The following is a 19492-nucleotide window of genomic DNA, read 5'->3' as shown; positions in this document are numbered from 1 at the left end:
ATAACTTGCAGTAAGCAACATTTATTAAACGTTATTACTGTTATTTCTTTATTCTCTGCAAACAAAATGCTCAAAAAGCTACACGTTTGCATTATGTTATATGTACAATAAAAATAAAGGACGTTACCGTATACATTTTTACAAACCAAGGACGTTATATAGACCTCCTTAACTTAAGTTAGAGGAGGGGTGCATATTATACACAAGTTTTAGGTCTTTCAGAGGTACAGCCTCCTAAAGATCCCCTGCGTATTATACTCTAGGATTTACGGTATATATCATCATCATCATCATTTAGCATCCGCTTTCCATGCTAGCGTGGGTTGGACGGTTCAACTGGGATCTGGGAAGCCAGAAGGCTGCACCAGGCCCAGTCTGATCTGGCAATGTTTCTACGGCTGGATGCCCTTCCTAACGCCAACCACTCCGTGAGTGTAGTGGGTGCTTTTTACGTGCCACCGGCACAGGTGCAAGGCGGGGCTGGCAAACGGCCACATGGTGCTTTTTACATGCCACCGGCACAGGGGCCAGGCGAGATATATATATATGATGGGCTTCTTTCAGTTTCCATCTCCCAAATCCACTCACAAGGCTTTGGTCAGCCCAAGGCTATAGTAGGAGACACTTGCCCAAGATGCCACACAGTGAGACTGAACCCGGAGCCACATGGTTGGGAAGCAGACTTCTTACCACACTGCCACTCCTACACCTATGACGATGTTAGCATTTTGCAATTGTAAAGCTATGGATCTGTTTTTTTCATAACCACAGCTAAAAAGTCTTCCCAATAGCACACAAATATCAAACAATGTATTATTAATTACAGTTAATGAGATTGTAGTTTATTGCAGCTCCTCAAACTGAAGAACCAACTGGTTGTAATGGTTGATGTGAATCATCAATATCATCATTTAATGCCTGTTTTCTATGCTGGCATGGGTTAGATGGTTTGGCTGGAGGTGGTAGGCCAGAGAGCTATACCAGGCTCCAGTCTATTTTGGCTTGGTTTCTTCAGCTGGATGCCTTTTGTATTTCCAGCCAACCAATCTACAGAGTGTACTGGGTGTCTTTTACATATCACTGGCACACCCAGGTCATAAAACAATCAACAGATAACATTACACTAAATTATTTCTTTAAATAGATGGTCATTGATAAAGGATAAGAGGTAAACAGAGAGAAAGAAATAGAGAGATGTGAAGAGAGGCCAGACTAATGGTTATCAACTTATGTAGTGAAGATAGATGTCCTGCCACCAATAAAAGGCTTTTGTTTGATGGTCTGTAGATCAGCTGTAATACATCTTTTATCGCCAAGACATCTACCTTCACTACACAAGCTGATAACTGTTAGTCAAGCATCTCTTACCTATTTTTTCACTCTGCCTTCCTCTTATCTTTTATCTATGGCCATCTATTTAAATATTTGTTTTGCAAGATTTTTGATGTGAAATCGTGTGTTGAAACAGATATTGTTGTATTTAGGAATGGTCATTTTGCCAGTTTAGCCAATAAAGTAGGTGTAAACACATGAACAAAATAAAAATAAACAAAAACAAAAACAAATAACACGAACATATATAAACAGGAGATACAAATATTACAGGCATTTCCCCACACACACACACACACACTAACTAAACAAAGACACACAGAGATATACGCACGCGCAAATGAAGACACATACAATAGAAATACAAAATGGCTGACCGTTAGTAAGGAGAGACCTACAAATAAGAAAGAAGAAAGCAAAGGACCACTGATGCGGTCACAGGAGTGTGACGAAAGAACTCTGGCCAAAATAAGATTAAGATTAATGTAAAAAATAAATAACGCTGAAGCAAAGTAACACCAAATGTATAGTGAGTGTGTTTTTATTGGCTAAACTGGCAAAAATGACCATTCCTAAATACAACAACATCTATTTAAAGAAATAATTTAATGTAGCATTGTCTGTTGATTGTTTTATGAGAAAAAGACATTTGAAATGAGTATATTTTCACTCTCATTTGCAGCTGAAATGCGAGAGTCAATCCATATTCCATACATATGTATTTTTCTCCAAAACCAAATTTTAAATTTTAATTCACCTGAAGAAAATGTTTTTTTCATGATGTAATCAAATTATTCATCAATAAAAAACACATCTGAAACAGCTGTAGTGAACCATACCTCCATTTCTGTATAATATGTGTGTGTGTAGATCAGTGCTTTTCAAACCTTTTGCTGGAGCGGAACCCCAAGGAAACATTCCACTGGCTCGAGGAACCCCTGTGCAATAATTTAATAGTCTTATGAACACATATCTGCACAGGAGAATTAAAAATTACTGCCGATTTTAGCAGTTTTGTAACTTCTTGCGGAACCCCTGCACTGTACTGGCGGAACCCTGGTTGAAAACCACTGGTGTAGATAGATATAGAGAGGAGAGGAAGGGAGTTAGACATTTCATAAACTTGAAACTAGATCAGTATTATAAAATACTCACTGAAAAGAGACAGTATATGCACATGCCTCAAAAAGTATCAGGGAATGACAAACTGACCTTAATTTGGGATATGCCAATTTACAGATAGGAAGATCAGGGCAAATCAACTGGATATTGAGGATTATCAACATAAGTGCCCCCTTGATCGATGTATCAGTTCATAAAGACAAAAATGTATCTCTAAAGAAAATGGAGAATCTATCCAAATATATATAAAGATCTGGAAATAGAGATAACCAGAATGTGGGACTTGAAAACAGAAATGATCACTATAATAGATGCCCTAAGAATAATTAGAAAATAACATGCTGACAAATAATCTAAGACCAGAGCTTATATATATACAACATAAAAATAGCATTTACCCAGGGCACAGAGGCATGCATTCAGCTGTCTGATGAATGTACATAATAAAAATGATTACTGCTTCAGGCAGAGCTTTTATAACCATGTGCTCATTGTGATGTCATTACAGGTTCAAAGTGAAACATAGGAATATACACTAACAAATGGGTGTTATCCTGAAACCAGAGTGAGAAATCTTTTCACATAAGGTTTCATTTTAGTGGCACGAAAAATATAGTATTTTTGACCTTTCTCTTGATGTAATCCATTTTTTCAGTGTTCTTGCTTCCTATAGGTGGGCTGGATGTACATTGAATCCTAATATCGATTTATGATTTGTTTTTTTTTTATTCCATACCTTATGACCAGCATCATGTATTTGAGTTTTTCTTGTCAACTCTTAGTTTATTTCTCCTAAATGTAATATGTTGACTAAATAGTTCCTTTTTTTTGTCAAAAGAGAGTGAAGCATTATTAAATCTCAGAATGAGATGTAAACAGTAACCGCTCGACAATGTAAAGTATAATAGCCATCTCAATATGGCTAACCACAAAGGGCTCATTCTGAGATTTAATAATGCTTGCAGACAGTTTTTCGAAATTCAGTGGCAGGAAGTCACTAGAAAAACTCATATATTTGCATACAGGCTTTCTCTTTCATCGTGATCCGGTGATTACCGCCCATTGATAAGAGGCAATAACCTCGAAACCGCGGACCGGTGCGTATCACTTAGGCTTACAAGAAAGGGATGGCCTCCCTTTGCAAATACCATAAGGAGCTGGAGACGATGATATCCTGGGGCTAAAAAGCTACAGTAACACCCCCCTTTGTGGTTAGCCATATTGTGATGGCTATTATACTTTACAGAGTGAAGCATTTGAAGTGAAAATAACGTTTTAAAAAGATTTACAATGAAGACAACCTAAATATACAACTTATAATTTCAAATTCTGGCATAAGACCAGTTTTACATTGACCCCAGTGCTTAAATAGTACTTATTCTAATGACCATCAAAAAGATCAAAAGACAAATTTAATCTCAGAAGAATTTGAACAAAGAGTGTAAAGAGCTGAAAGAAATGCAGCTAACCATTTTGCCCAAGGTGTGAATGATTCTGCCAGTTCACTACCCTTATAGGAATATAATGAATTTTTATGACTATACTGATGAAGCTAAGCCTGGCTATATATCATCCAACTGTATTGAATGTTATTAGAAATAATTCATCATTTATATCTATCTGTGTATCATACATAATGCAAATCACATCACAAAAAGCCAAATTAACTGTGGTGTTCATCCAGAGATAATATTTCTTATGAACACACTATGTTAAATAAATTTATCAGTAGCAGAAGAAAATCATCCATCAGCAGTGATAAGAATTCTGGATGCACATTTCTGCTTTTTGAGGTGTCAGTAGGATGTACTCACTGGCAACTGATGTTAGTGTACTTTTAATGTGGCACTATCACCAGTACTTTTTACATGTTGATGCCATGTTAAAAGCATTGGTGCTGACACCACATAAAAAGCACACAGTACAATAACTAGAAATATATATTGCTATCACAACAGTATTTAATGTCATAAAACATTTACAACTCATATCAACCTTAGCCGTTGACACAACAGTTGTGTAATTTAGACATCAACTCTGATTAAACAGATCTTTGATCAAAGGTATTCTAGCCATGACCATCCTGTCCTTTTGTGCACCAAGAGCTATATTCTCAAATTCATTTATGGCTTTTTAAAGAGAGCAGGGTGTAATTTGAGAGATTTACCTGTTACTGTCAGCAAGTCAAACAACAGTATAGAATGGGTCAGCAAAAGGTGGGCTATGGTCCATGAGTGGAACACTGAAGTACTCGCTGTAGGCAGAACCTTTACAAAACAATTTTCAAATTTAAAATGTTTGTAGTACATTGAGCAGTTGATAGTCTATTGTCAGTGACCTGTAAAATAAACCCAGCTTACCGTAAATCCTCGAGTATAATCCGCATTTTTTCCCCAAAATCCCTAGTGCGTATTATACACGAGGTTAAAAACGAAAATTATTTTCTAAGCAATGTTCAAGTCTCTATTTGCTGTCCAGCAATGTTTCTTCAGACGTATTTTGTGATGTTGGGCACAAAAATACCTTAAGCTAAGTCTGAAAGCAATGAAGTCATAAAAGAATCATCCATAACTTGCAGTAAGCAACATTTATTAAACCTTATTACTGTTATTTTTTTATTTTCTGCAAATAAAATGCACAAAAATGCTACACGTTTGCATTATGTTATATAAACAATAATAATAAAGTACGTTACCGTATACATTTTTACAAACCAAGGACATTATATAGACCTCCTTGACTCAATTTAGAGAAGGGGTGCATATTATACACAAGGTTTAGGTTTTTCAGAGGTACAGCCCCCTAAAAATCCCCTGTGTATTATACTCAAGGGCAGACTATACTTGAGGATTTATGGTACTCATTGAAGTGGTTGGCATTAGGAAGGCATCCAGCACAGAAACCAAGCCAAAACAGATGACTGGAGCCTGGTGCAGTTCTTCGGCTTACCAGTATCAGCCAAGCTACCTAATGCATGTCAGTATGAAAAATAGATGTTAAATGATGGTTGTGACATGATTAATTTATGCTCACAGAAGAAGCATGGCAATTATGGGAATGAAGGATGGAGTAATATAGAGGTATATTGTTATAAGATGATATATATACATGTGAGGCTCACGGAGTGGTTGGCGTTAGGAAGGGCATCCAGCTGTAGAAACACTGCCAGATCAGACTGGGCCTGGCACAGCCTTCTGGCTTCCCAGACCCCAGTTGAACTGTCCAACCCATGCTAGCATGGAAAACGGACGTTAAACGATGATGATGAGGCATGGACTAATGTGGAAAAAAATTAAAAGTGGGCTGTTATGAAAATAAGTTGATGGTTGCTGGTATAGAGGTTCCCTCAAAGGTTACTTTGAACAAAACTACATGATTAGATAGTCTCATACAGTGTTAACCTCTGTATAGTTTTCCTCCCTTTAAGACCAGCATAAAATTGAAGTAATCTAATTTCGAAGTTGGGGTTTCAACAATTTTCACACTTAGATGTCTAATGTTTATAGTATCCTCCTTACCTTTGTAGGAAACCTATCTAAACTTACATATTCAAATAGAAAATTTTTTTAAAAAATGCTTAAATTAAAAACAATGTTAAAAAATAACAAGATGTGGTGAAGGCGAAGGAAAAAAAATTTTTTTTAATGATTCAATTCATTTGTCTTTCTGAGTGATTTGTTGTAGTGAACCAGTCTGTGTAGTGAGGGTTGGTTGGCATGAAACTGCTGCAGCACCACCCATCTGCTGTGGTTGGGAGCTAGCGGTGACACCAGCACCTACACCACCTCCTTGTACAGACTGAATTCCCACCCCACCGGGGCCACCACCAGTTGCACCTGTCTGTTGAAGCTGCTGTTGTTGCTGTTGTTGTTGCTGCTGTTGTTGCTGAGATGTTGCCAATTCAGACTGCGCCTGCAACAGTGCCATTCTTTTGCGCTGATAGTGCTGCCAGTGCAGCAGTTGTTGCTCATCAATAAACTTTGCACACTGCAAGTTCACCAGTTCTTTACGAAAATGTTCATACTGCAACAGCTCCAGGAAGTGCAGACACTGTGGATACCTGGGGTATAACAATGACAAAATTAAACAAGTAGGAAAATTAATTTTAAAAAAAAACAAACTAATTACAAGATTAATGATATTAAAACTACAACCAATTTTCCAAACTTATTTGACTTGCTTTAGATGAACTTGTCAAGAAAAGTTACAAAGAAGCAATCACACAAAAGAGAAAGGTAACTGGAAATATGTATGAGGGGCTACTGAAAAGTTCCTGGCTTTGGGTAAAAGAAAATGCAAGAGGATCAGTTTATTATGATTTTAATTAACACATTCCCCTCTCAGATTCACACATCTATTCCAGTAGTCCTTCAGTTTTTCTGAGCCCTGTAAAAGAACTCAGAAGGTTGAGCCTCCAACCAGGCCTTTTGTGATACCCTTAAAGCCAGGAACTTTTCAGCACCCCATTGTACAAGTTTACTAAGGCATTTAATTAGAGAAGAGATCTGTTTGATATCAGTCAGTCAAGAAGGTTGGATAAAAAATTCTTTCTCATTTTGGCACAAAATCAGAAATTCTGAAGGGAGGGAGGAAGCTGATTACATCAACCCCAGTACTTGAGAGATACTTATTTTATCAACTCTGAAAGGATGAATTGCAAAGTCAACCTTGGTGGCATTTTAACTCAGAACATAAAAAGACAGAAGAAATGCTGCTAAAAATTTTGTTCTCAAACACATTTTCTATGTTGATGTTTAATTCAGCCATGTCCAATACAAATATTCTGCCTGTTTTATGTTAGAACCAACAAGATCCAACCTTTCACACCTACCCTACAATGTCATTCTAAAAACAATCGATCATATCATCAAAATATCGATGCTTTGAGATAATGCATGATTGATTCAAAACATTGTGAATAAATAAGCATTACATTTGATAAAGAAATCTGAATGCTAAAAGGTTAAGCAAAATTTAAATAATTTTATATTTTATTGAATTTACCTGTAATTAGATTCACTTTAAGACAAAAATTACAAAATAGATTCAGTTAAGAACCTTTTGTTAAACTATGTTCCAAAAATCACATTATGTTGATTAATAAAAAAAAGAGTTAGTTTATGAAACCAGTCTAAATTTACAATTATTTTAGAACTTAAATGAAACATAAAAGGGGTGTATTTTGGTTAGAAATATAGTAATGAAAGAGTTAAACACATAGCCTTGCAAATAGAAATCTTATCTAAGCAGGATTTTCTTCATTAATAAACACACCAACAGAATATCACCAACCCAATGAATAACTTCCATTGCATACTCTCAAAGCCAATCCTATCAGCACAAATATTTACAGTATGTAGTTGAGATAGTTGTTTATCAGGAGCAGTTAATTTCAGACAGTAAAAATTAACCCTAAAAATTATAGCATCAACAAATCTTTATTAACAGTGAAGTTTAAAAAGTCTGACTCACTTGAGGTATTTTGCATACTTTGCCTCTTTCCAGTACTGAAGGTATTTTAAATAGTTCACAAATGATGGATCTTTGAAATAGTTTCTTTGGGCAAGGACTGCAAAAATATCACATTGTTTGTTTAATTATATATCACTGTGTATTGATAATTTAGATCAAAGGCAAAAAATAATTATTCAAAACATCCAAGATAAATTCTTTATTTTCTATGCTAACATGAAATAAATTTCAGACAAAAAAGTAAAGAACTCCACTTGGTCAAGAATGAGTATGAGATTGCACCTAGAAAGTTACCCTCAGAGGCACAAGTCTAGGCATGGTTAGATGAGTGAACTGGAGTAACATCAAATAATGTGTCTTGCTAAAGAACACTACACACAGCCCGGTCCAGGAAGCGAACTCACTATCTCATGATCGTGAACCCAACACTCAAACCAGTGAGCCATGTGCCTTTACAGTTTCAGACAAATTAAAATTAAATTTCTGTTATTTTTAAGTTAAGAGGGAAGATAGTACTTATGACTCTTTACAGGACCTTTGTGACTGGACAGTGACAGTGAGAAAGGTATCGTCAAACTAGGGACTTGGCCTATCAAAGTGGATTCAGTATACATCTGTTCCAATAATCGGTAGTAACTTAGTCAGTCAGCAAATCCTCTACAACTGTCAACAGCAAGATGAGCTGCTACGGATCACATGATCCCAAAGCGTGTATGCATGTGACTGGGGACCACAGGTGAACTTGTATTCTCACTGAAACCCCAAACATTAACTTTACACCTTGCAATATTAAACCAGATAACAGATTAAATCTACCAAGTAGACCATAGTGGGATTTGAACCTAGAACACAAAGAGCCAGAAGAAATACCACAAGACATCAGGTCCAACATTTTTAGAGTTCTTCAAATCCACTGTCATAGATGGGTTTTTTTTGTTTTTTTTTTTAATCAATCTTGAAAAGAATGAAAAACAAAGTTGACCATAGCAGGGTTGGAACTCAGAACACAGTCAGAACAAATACCATGAAGCATTTTTTTTTTTCTTTGCTCTAATGACTGCCACCAATTTGCCAACTTGATGTGTTCAAGTAATTAAAAGGTAGATTGCTCATCTAAAATATCACCAAGGTTAAATGTGGCAAAATCATTAGATTCATATTTCTAATTTATGCAAGCAGGAAATGACAGATAGTATGACTAGCATGGACTGATATAATCAACACATTTACATTAAACAAAGAAGTAGGAATGAAATATAATGACAATGAATAAGTTAAATGAATTTCATGCTTTACTAGCTATTGTACTAACAATACCATTAGATTAGAAATTTACCTCATTTTAACATTCACTTTTCCATGACTGCATAGGTTGGTTTTATTGAGGCAGATTTTCTACAGCTGGATGCCCTTCCTGACACCAACCCTCATCTGTTTCCAAGCAAGATAATACTTCGCCTTTGTTAGACATGCTTTTGCAGTATATTGGAAATGAGTGATGCTGCTTGTATGACAGTGACAATCATTTACAACTATCACAAAGTGTTGTGACAAGGCAACACAAACATCTCCACACACACACACACATACATGCATCTGTGCACGTATGTATATCATCATCAATATTTAATGTCCGTTCTCTATGCTGACATGGGTTGGACAGTTCGACAGGAGCGGGAGAGCTGCCCAAAATACCATTTGTCTGTTTTGGCACTATTTCTACAGCTGGATGCCCTTCTTAATACCAACCACTCTACAGAGTGTAGTGGGTGCTTTTAACGTAGCCACCAGCAGGGATGATTCTATGTTGTACTGGCATCCATGAGCCTTCAAGACTAGGATCTCTCAACAGAGAGAGGGATGTAGAGGACATACCTGTATACATGGACAGCCACAATTTCACTTAGTTTGATGTGTCTTCTTAAGCATAGCAAACTGCCAGAAGTCTCAGTCCTTTGTCATCTCCTCTGTTGGGCTCAATGTATGAAGATCCTTTCTCACCACAACATCTCATGCCTTCATGGTTCTACCCCTTATATACACACAAGGCGGCAAGCTGGTAGAAACGTTAGCACGCCGGGCGGAATTCGTAGCCGTATTTCGTCTGTCGTTACGTTCCGAGTTCAAATTCCGCCGAGGTCAACTTTGCCTTTCATCCTTTCAGGGTCGATAAATTAAGTACCAGTTACACACTGGGGTCGATGTAATCGACTTAATCCCTTTGTCTGTCCTTGTTTAGCCCCTTGTGGGTAGTAAAGAAATATATATACACACATGACAAGTCTCTTCATTTCCATCTACCAAATAAATCCATTCACAAGGCTTTGGTCAGCACAGGTCTACAGTAGAGGTACCACTCAGTCTATACTTAAGGTACTACACAGTACCATGAGGTGTGGAAGTAAACTTCTTACCACACAGCCACACCTGTTCCTATCTTTCTTTGGTCTAACAATGTTATTCTAAACAGGTTTTCAGTCTCCTCGCTTTGGTTACATTTGGCACCAGACTCCTATTAATTTTAATTCTCATTAATATTCTTTATCAATCTATACCTAGAATTCTTGAGGGAATTACATATTTCTTACATGTTTTCAAAGAAGAAAAATTTGAAGAAATAAAGTAAAAATTACCTTGAGCTATTAGGATGCTTTTGCAAATGGATTAAGTAATTCATAAGCTTTACTTAAATTTTAAATTTCATACTGTTGCTATATCATATTCCATGTTTCAGCTGATCTACAAGATTTTACATATCTGCTTCAAATATCGATATTTAAAAAAAATTTTCATTCCATTTTTTATATATGTGTTTGTTTACTTATGTCCATTTTCCCATGGTAACATGGGTTGGATGGGAGAGTTATTTAAAGGATTTCATGGCTGGATGCTCTTCCTGTCACCAACCTTTACCTATTTTATTTTTTTAATTATTTTTTCAGAGGCCTTTGAAGGCAGAGAACAATTGATTATGTCAACATTTTTACCATCTCACTAAAGTGATGAAAAGCATGCCATATCAACAATAAATAATATATGACTGCATCAAGTTCAATTATCTCCTTTGGCAAGGCTGGATGCCCTTCCTTCACCATTCACTGCATTTCCCTTCTCTCTACCTCCCACTCTTGTGAACTTCTTGCCCACATCTCTATACTACTACAATCTTGGGGATATGCCCTAAAACCTTCACGTCTATCTTCTCTCTTTTCCAACCAGGGTAATGATGTATCTCCTCTACAGCAAGGCACCTGTTTCTGTCCCTCTATCATATTTTAAACTCATCACCAGACACAAAGCTACCTCCCTCAATACTATACCTCACGTCAGTTGAGGGGGGCTTTGCAAGTTACTTGTGATCTAGATGATGCTGGTACCACATAAAAAAGCATCCAGTACACTCTATAAAGTGGTTGGTGTTAAGAAGGGCATTGAGCTGTAGAAATCATACCAAAGTAGACAGAGCATGGCAGAGTCTCCAGGATCACCAGCTCCTGTCAAACCATCCAACCCATGCCAGCATAGAAAACAGACATCAAATAATACACATAAATTGATGTACATATTCATTCTTAAACGTTCTGGCAGATTTGGACATGAATATGTTAATTAGCACTGTATTTTGCTTTGGAGAACACTCTTCTTCCTTCAGAAGATGTATATTGACAATACACTTTTCAGTGACATAAGCAGACTTTGAGAGATCAAGGTTTCACACTGATTGCCTCACTTCTGTCAAAGATATTGCCAGATCACTAAATCTCAACAAGAATGGTCATTCTTGTTTACAAAATTCAGTGTGATGATATCTGCCAAACTGATAAGAAAATTATCATGGACACAAAAAAAAATAAAAAGAAAGAAAGAATCTGAATCAAGTGTATGTATTGTCAACACACATCACCTGATGGTAAAATACAACAGCAATTAACATATTCATATTCAAATCTGCCAGAACATATTGGTTTCAAATTTTAGCACAAAGCCAACAAGTTTGAGGGAAGGAGCAAGTCAATTACATCAACCCAAGTGCTCAACTGGTACTTATTTCATCAACCCTGAAAGGGTGAAAGGCAAAGCTGACTTTGGTGGAATTTGCGCTCTCTGGCATGCTAATGATTCTGCAAGAACATATTAAGAATGAATATGTACAGCCTCATTTTGACTCACTATATATCTCAAAGACATACACCAAGTATATTGTAATGATGTTTAAGTTGTTTAAGCTGTTTCAAACAAAAATTCTAATATATATATATATATATATATATAGGGAGAGTTTACGAAAAAAACAAAAGACGAAGACAGGTGGTGTACAAAACAAACAGATGTATTAGTATAACACTCAGGAATAGAAAAAGTCTTTTACGTTTCGAGCCTACGCTCTTCTACAGAAAGGGACACAGAAAAAACAAGGAGAGAAAAAAATGTGTGTAGTGGCTAACGATATTGTTTGATTGCCATGGAAGTTGTTTTTGATATTCCTTTTGATGGAAGTAGCGACAGTTCAACATGAATCATCTCTTTTTGATGGAAATAATACTTTTCAGAAGAAGGTTCAAAAGGAGTGAAAAGTGATATCACTTTCATAAGATTATGTAATACTAGAAGTAACAGTGAGCAGTGAATTGATGCGTACAAAAGGGTGAGGAGGATAACACTACAGTGACACATTGTGATAGATAAATCTACCGACAGAAAATTTCAAATTCAAATGATGAGCTATGTCTAGAATTCATAGACATAAACTTAGCTAAGAAGTCCTTGGAGCAGACATAGGCACAAGAAGGCTTTCATTGATGTCAAATGCGAAAAAAAAATAGAAATAAAAAGTAAATAAACTTACAATTTAAGTAATTTGGATTTGCAAGACACTGGACAAATTCCATCTCCACTTGGAAACGAATTTTTTGTTGCTCATCAGTCTCTGGATGTAAAAAAGAAATAAGAAAGGTTAAACTTTATTTTTTTAATGACAAACACAAGTAGGAAGACAGTAAAGGACCCACATTTTAAAATAGCAAATCAGGTTTCACATCCTTTAGAATCTATCTTTCAGATTAGCTTGCCAAATATTTCACATGTCTGATACCACATTTTATAACTCAGTGAAAAAACCCAACAGTTTAACAGACTACCTATTTACATTATGGTTTAAAATAGATGCAAGCTCATAAGTTTTGGGGCCAGAATACTACCACTTATGAAATAACCTTAGTTATTTATATATATATTATCATCATCATCATTTAGCATCCATTGTCCATGCTGGTATGTGTTTGAGGGTCTGACCAGGGCTGGCAAGCTGGAAGGCTGCACCAAATTCCAGTCTGATTTGGCATGTTTTCTACTCTCAGAGCATCCACCTCTGCTAACTTGGTCACCTAGCTAGCAGAAGTTATCTACTACCTCTAGCTTACCTGTTAGCAGTTGATGGAGTCTACTCTTTATACAGAGTTTGACCACCTCCTGTACCTACACCTTAGAACCATCATGGCGTCTGATGTGGCTTTTTAAAAAGCCACCTACATAGATTGCACTTCTGAATGGACCGCCAATACCTGCAGATAAGTTCTGCTTTTTGTGGATCTTAACATGTCTTTTGAGGCCTCCGTTGGATTTGCAAACCTTCTGGCATACACTGCATTCAAAGGTGTGCACAGACATATAGTCAGAATAGTTGGTGGAGGTTCGTTTTCCATGCATTTTCAGATGAGATCAGAGGCCAGCCAAAGACAGGCATGGTCTGTCACAGACTGTGCACACAAAAAGGTCATTGTCATTCACCTTATCAATCGTTACATTCTTCCTTATATCTCTTTTATACAGTAAATATTTTATCATCCCTGGGAAGATGAAAGACCAAGAAAACCTAGGCAGGATTTAATTTCTGAACATAAAGTCATGTAACTAAACATTACAAAGTCTTTTCTTCACTATTCTACCGATTTTGCCAATTTACTGTTCTAATGATGATAATAGCTCACAACTTACAAAATAGCATAACTACAGAGATAATTATGCTACCTAAAATAAGATAAATCTGTTTAATTTAGTTACTCCCTCAAAACTGCTGGTTTCATGCCTAAACTAAAAACTATTCTTTAAAAAAAATAGTACCAGTCAAGTACTGGGGTCAGTACTCAAAAGTGCTGGCATTATGCTTAAATTAGAAACCTTATTATTGACAATAATAATTCATTGCACAGGTACAAGACCTATGGGGAGGGTTTGGTTGAACAAATCATCTCCAGTACTTATAATTAAGAAGCAGTCAAATACCAGAGCCAATAGAGTTGAGTGTTTTCTCTAGTATTTTGAGGTCTGGTACCTATGTAAGAAATCATTATTATTGCTGGTCTAGAACCTTTCTAGTTTCCTGAGAATCTGGATTGGACCATATTTTAACCCAAACATGAGCCTTCTGAGACCAGCATCTTTCCTATTTATGTACATATAGCAATGTTTCATTTTATGATCCAGTCCCCTTTGGTTGATTGCCGTTTGTGAAACAACAGCTAAGTTCCTATCTTTATTCAAATGTGACTTGGTCAAGGTTTCTACATTTCCTCTTTCCCATCAACATCTTGCTTGCTAGGCCACATGTATTTCAGCCATCCTCTCTTCTCATTGCATGAATGTTTAGATGATAAATATGCTGATTAAAATGTACATGTGTATTAATATAATAATAATAATAATTTTTACTACAGGCACAAAGCCTGAAATATGAGGGAAGGGGGATAATTGATTACATCAACCCCAGTATTTCACTGGTACTTAATTTATTGAACCTGAAAGGGAAAGTCGACCTAGGTAGAATTTGAATTCAGAACATAACAATGGGCGAAATACTGTTAAGCATTTCATCCACCGTGCTAATGATTCTGTCAGCTCGCTGCCTTAATAATAAGAATAAGAATAATTAAATATTACTACTTTTTGTAAGTCCATTTAACTATGTGGAGACTAATATTCGTGCATGCATGTTCTGAACACAGTGTAGCAATCCTCACTGTTTGAGAAAAACATTAGGAATGATCTCGTTTGAGATTAACAAACATCTTTGGCTAGTTTAACCTTGTTGTGTCCACTGATCTGATTGGTTAGCATCTAAGCGCGGTCTGTCTCTACTTATTTCGTGCCAGTATGTAAACGACCAATCACGGCTTTCAGATAGGATCTTTCAATTGAGCCATCTTCACTCCATAAATAGGCTAGTAATTTCACGATTCATCGTCTTTCGGCTCAAGACCTTCTAAGGTCTAGTCGGAGACCACAGAGCTTACTCAGCTATGTTCCAGTTTGAAAGATAGACGATAGCCAAGCCAACCATACTATGAAGACGCTATTGTATACCAGCGACAGACAGAACGTCATCACCAACGTCGTCTCCATCTCCGAAGATTCCAACATATCCACATTGATATAGTTGGACCCTTAACTCCATGTGAAGATAATATATATTTGTTGACGTGTATAGATCGTTTTTCAAGATGGCCAAAGGCTTATCCGATAAAGGACGTATCTGCAGTAACCATAGTGAAAACCTTATTTACCAATTGGATGTCTAGATTTGGCATACCAAACGCAGTGACAACAGATCGTGGTAGACAATTTGAGTCTAGCCTGTTCGCAACAGCATCCATTTTTGAACACATGTTGTGCTCCCACACTCCCCACCCCACCACCACCATTTTCATTTAAACATACATGAACTGTTTCCCTGGAAATTCATATACTCTGCCTATACTGTGGACAGAGGTATATATTTTGTTTACTTTCTTCTTTGTACCACTATACCTATATGCAGGTGTCCGCATGAGTGCCATATACATCTAAGGGTAGCACATATATAAATATTTAGACATAATACTTAAACCATTCTGTGTAGCTACCCTATCCTCTCTTCCTGGTCAACCTACATGCCCTTTCATACCCTTTTCATCTCTTCTTGGTTGACTTTTGCTCTGAACATTGTATGGGATTGAGGAAATTGTAATTCATTGAATAAACTATGCACCAAAGCTCTATGCCAGCTGGCAAGTGTTTGCACAGTTTTTTTCAGGTGATGACAAAAGCTCCACAACAACTGCCTTCCCACTGTCACTCCCAACTACACAATTTTAGGTCCGCTACCATCAACATTGACATAATGAAAGGGAGGGGTGGTGAGATTATTGAAATGCTGGAGTGATGCTAGGTTGACATGTATGGCATGCAAGAAGTAAGATGGAGGGAACCTCTGCTAAATTTCTCATGGGTAAGAAATAGAGGTTCAAATTCTTCTGGGCTGGCAAGAGTGATGCAGGCATACTTTTAGCAGAAAAGTGGATAGATAAGATAACTGAAGTAGTCAATTAAGCTGAGACTTATAGATAAATTAACTGTTACATTTATCTCTGCCTTTGCTCCTCATTCTGGACTGGCTGATGAGCAAAAGGACCAATTCTACGAGGTCCTTTTGCAGACTACTTCAACAACAAATGGCAGAGGCTTGGTTATTGTGCCTGGTGATTTCAATGGACATGTTGGGCAGGCCATGGATTCCCTGAAGTACATGGTAGTTATGGCTTCAGTCCTAGGAATGAGAAGGGAACACGGCTGCTGGAGTTCTGTGATGCAAATGATCTCATGATCTGCAACACTAACTTCAGAAAACCAGCCAGCCACCTAATTACTTCCAGTACACCACTTATGTGTCCATAGCTCTTATGAGCTATACAAGGTAATGTGTGGTTTATTTTTCACAAAATGCATTAATTCAATACAGCATATCGTTGCATTATGAATTAATCCCAAATGTTCATCGCATTAAAACCTACATCCATTTCGACAAGATTCCTTTCAATCACTTCATCAATGTTAATGATATTGTGCACATTCTCACAGGTGCTTGCAGTGTTAGAGGGTCGGCCATTTCTTTGACACAAAATTTTCAGTTCCAAAGAAAAGAAAAAAATATTCTTCTAGTTGCATTCTATAGCCAAGTTTAATCGAGTATTACCGAGCATTACTTTACTTTCGTTTTATTTTTATTATGCCAATCTCTGCTGACTTCAGTGGATTCATTTTCTGCATCACAAAACGAAACATCGCATTTGATTATTATTATTTTTTTAACTAACAATATATCAGTATGATGATTCTGGTTGTTCACGAATAGGTCATCGTTCATTTTAATTTGCAGCGAATAAATGAACTGGCAGTCCAACTTAAATGAAAAATTATTCAGTAAAATAACTGTCAAAACAAAACAAATGATGTGAAGTGATAGACACACATACTGTTATGAACATTATGAAAAACATGGGAAGATTTCGTACTATACACTTCAGAATGTTTTAGTCTATTACTTTCACTTATTCTCGCCAAATAACAAAATAATACAAACAGTTCTTGAATCTCTTTTAATACACTCCTTTTCAAATAGGAAAACATGCTGAAGAAGCTTCTCGCCGTGACAAAAGAAAAACAAAAATTTGAAATGAGACACTAGATTTTACGTTGGTGAAATATATTTTGGTTTATGTATGTATATATAAATATCTTGGCTCAAACATTTTAGTTACTTCTGTAGTTTTCTCAGTTAATAAAATATTGTGTGTATATATATATATATAGAGAGAAAGAAGCTAAAAATGCCGTTCTTTACCTTGACTAGGATGAACAGGGACTCGAGAAGAAGCCATGCTTGGGAAATACGAACATACACAAATTCACTTCCGTCAATTTATGGAACCGCAGTAACGATGTTGTGATGTTTATTGGATATAATTGAGAATATTATTTTTAAAAATCTGACATCAAACAAACATTTTTTAAAAATTACACACAATTATTTGACTTCCGTAATTTAAAGAAATTATTTCTTTTATATTTTACATGTCCATAAAACTTCAGATTTTTAAGAGAGGAAATGGGATTTTGTGAGGTTGTAATTAGTGAAAGGAATTGTCTGTAAAAATTGGAAATGGGTCGTATGTCATGAATAATAGTAATAACGAAGACAAATTTGTTACTTCTTTTGTCGGCAACGCTTATATATTTTATTTATCACGCATTTTGTTGATTTGGTTTTCAAGCTTTTAGTAGTTTTTTTTTTTCTTATCTTAACCCTATGTAACTCTCCGTTTGTGGCAAAATGATTTGAAAATATAAATATTAGTGCACTATTCCAGAAGAAACAATACTCCGAAGACATTTTTCCCACCTAAAAACTATTTGTGAATGGAACCAAACACTTCAACAGTAAAATATAAATATAAGTTATAAAATTAACGAACATGAATGGCAGTGGAGACGTGCTGAAAACTAAGTAAGAGAATGGGAATCTCGCAAAATCTAAGTGTTAGTGCTTAGTTTTGGTTTCAAGATGAAATAAATTTCTTCGTGGGCGGAAAAAATTTAACATTTGTTTTTCCATGCCATTATGACTCAGACAGAAATTAATTTCGATGCAGGATTCTACGGCTAGATACCCCTCCTGCCGCCAATTTTCACCCATGATTTTTTCTTTTCTTTTTTTTTTTCTGTCAAGTAAGGGATTAGAATTCCCCACAGGATATCAGGTAACATTCTAAGAAAACAGAAATTACTGCTGGAACAATATTTCGAACGGGTCGATATACTTAATTAGGTATAAGGACTCGTTAGAAATGGCAGTCAAATCTCCTTCAAATTACACCCTACTGTCTTGAAAAAGATGGAAACATTCCATAATGTAGTTCTAGATACATAATGTCTGAAGTAGAGCAGTCTGGCATGCCTTTGGTTTGCTTAGTCATAAGTTTATTGTCGGTGACTTTCTGTTCTGTATGCAGATCCTGTCAAGGCTAACTTTGCCTCTCATCCTTTCAGTGTTGATAAATAATGCACCAGCATAGGTTAATGGACTGGTGGGAATAATAAAGAATCAGATGAACTGCCTTGCAATTTGTTCTAGTTCTTTATGTTCTGAGTTCAAATCTTGGAATGGCCTACTTGGATGGTAGACTTAATCCTTCACCTAGTTTAACTCTATTAAATGGTCCTTGTATGCCTTTAGGAGTATCTACTCCCTTGCAAGCATTCAAGTCCACAGCTGAGTTCACTTTCATCTCTCCCTTCTCACTAGTCTCAGAGGCCCTGCAGAAGAGACATAAGCGCTGTCTTCTCTCCTGAGCAAGAGATAAAAACAAAAAAAAATCTGGGCCGACCCAGGACCATCTTAAGAGTATTCGAAGCCTGTATGCAAAGCAATCTACTGGGTGTCTATCATATTCAGTGATCACAAGCCATGGGGCACAAAGATTAGCATTGAGCCTCTTAACTCATGGGGCTCCCATGCAACTACACAATATGCCCATGTTTTAAGATGGCACTGGACTGACCTGAATCTCAACAACAACAAAATATTTTCAATCATTTTGAACTTAGCAGCCTATTAACTGAAAATAGCCCAATATCTAATTGGTCATTTCATACCTAGGATATTTGAAAATGTGAAATGAAGTAACAGCCCAGATACAAATAAAAAGTGTGTTATGAATCTGAATTTAAAACATGAGCTAACAGCCAATTATCT

The 19492-nt window shown here is 36.4% G+C and overlaps 1 protein-coding gene and 1 long non-coding RNA gene across 2 annotated transcripts in view; both read right to left on the bottom strand.

The window, feature by feature from the left end:
• Positions 1–856: 856 nt before the first annotated feature.
• Positions 857–19492, bottom strand: part of LOC118763983 — a 29424-nt gene continuing 10788 nt past the window's right edge. Inside the window, exons 2-3 of the long non-coding RNA XR_004999753.1 lie at positions 5986–5989; positions 857–1009 (exon numbers count right to left, since the gene is read on the bottom strand). This is a non-coding gene — a long non-coding RNA (uncharacterized LOC118763983). The remainder of the gene's footprint in view (positions 1010–5985; positions 5990–19492) is intronic.
• LOC115213103 (mediator of RNA polymerase II transcription subunit 31) lies at positions 6070–17714 on the bottom strand. The gene is made up of 4 exons (XM_029782029.2): positions 17582–17714; positions 12773–12853; positions 7927–8023; positions 6070–6514 (listed from the first exon to the last, which is right to left on the bottom strand). Exons 1-4 carry the CDS (start codon positions 17616–17618, stop codon positions 6109–6111), a joined length of 621 nt encoding a protein of 206 aa, XP_029637889.1. The 5' UTR covers positions 17619–17714; the 3' UTR covers positions 6070–6108.

This window comes from Octopus sinensis, linkage group LG6, assembly GCF_006345805.1.
Source record: "Octopus sinensis linkage group LG6, ASM634580v1, whole genome shotgun sequence".
NCBI lineage: Eukaryota > Metazoa > Mollusca > Cephalopoda > Octopoda > Octopodidae > Octopus > Octopus sinensis.
This window is presented reverse-complemented; position numbering and strand designations above follow the sequence as displayed.